The 901-nt window shown below is 58.7% G+C and overlaps 1 protein-coding gene across 1 annotated transcript in view; it reads left to right on the top strand.

Moving 5' to 3' along the window:
- The window catches only part of LOC125488246 (tyrosine-protein kinase STYK1-like), a gene marked incomplete at its 5' end in the record, with an annotated part of 7,710 nt that overhangs the window by 6,108 nt on the left and 701 nt on the right, over positions 1 to 901 (top strand). Inside the window, 2 exons of the mRNA XM_048621183.1 lie at positions 139 to 179; positions 419 to 515. Coding sequence (XP_048477140.1) covers positions 139 to 179; positions 419 to 515 — 138 coding nt within the window. The remainder of the gene's footprint in view (positions 1 to 138; positions 180 to 418; positions 516 to 901) is intronic.

Below are 901 nucleotides of genomic sequence, written 5' to 3' on the forward strand. Positions count from 1 at the left end.
GGGGGCTGGAGGCTATTGAAGATGTAAGCTGGCGAATTATTGAGATATTGCAGTGCGCAGAAGTTGTTTAATGGGGATTGAGGATGTAGGTTTGGATTCGCACTGGTAATGCATGCCCCTCGTCTCTCCCTGCCACAGGTGGTCTTTTGGAGTCCTGCTGTACGAACTCATCACTCTGGGTAAGACAGACGCCCCTCCTCTCGCTCTCTATCCCTCTCTCTCTCTTTTACAGGAGATGTACTGATGGTGGGGAGTCACAATACCTTGGGGGGGGGGGGGGGGTCCTAACCACATCGGGGCATGCTGCCATCTCTGAAATCCCCCCTTTCTCTCCGACTCCCTGCGTACTCTCTCCGATCTCTCCTCGCCCTGAGTCTCTCTGACACTCTCTCTTCCTCCTACTACCCCAACCCCTCAGGTTCGCCACCCTACCCTGATGTAGCGCCCAGTTCCATCCTACAGTACCTCCAGAGGGGACGCCGGATGCCTCAGCCCCCGAATTGTAAATCCCCTCTGTAAGTACGACCGCGCACGAGCTGGGTCAAGTGGGGAGCTTTGTATTTTTATGAGGGGGAGGGTGGGGGCGGTAGGGTAGGGGTATGGGTGGGCGATGCCGCTGTGTGGTTAGGGGGGAATGGTTGGGGACGTGTGTCACCCTGTTCCCCCTGGGGGTGGGGAGCGTTTAATGGGGTGGGAACCGCAGACAGCGAAGCCCGGAGTCAGAGGAGGCTCAGCGGAAGCGAGGTTCGGTGCGCGAAATCGAAACGTTTACCGGAGAGGGCTGGGCCCAGCGGAGAGGCGCCATAGGAATGGGATGGATGGTGATTGGAAGGAGGGACAGGGAGTCGGGGAGGGAGAGAGAGGGGGATAGGCTGAGGGACGGAGAGAGGGAAGGGGAGGG

The sequence above is a fragment of the Rhincodon typus genome, unplaced genomic scaffold (genome assembly GCF_021869965.1).
Source record: "Rhincodon typus isolate 14 unplaced genomic scaffold, sRhiTyp1.1 hic_rhity00000087, whole genome shotgun sequence".
In the NCBI taxonomy this organism is placed as follows: Eukaryota; Metazoa; Chordata; class Chondrichthyes; order Orectolobiformes; family Rhincodontidae; genus Rhincodon; species Rhincodon typus.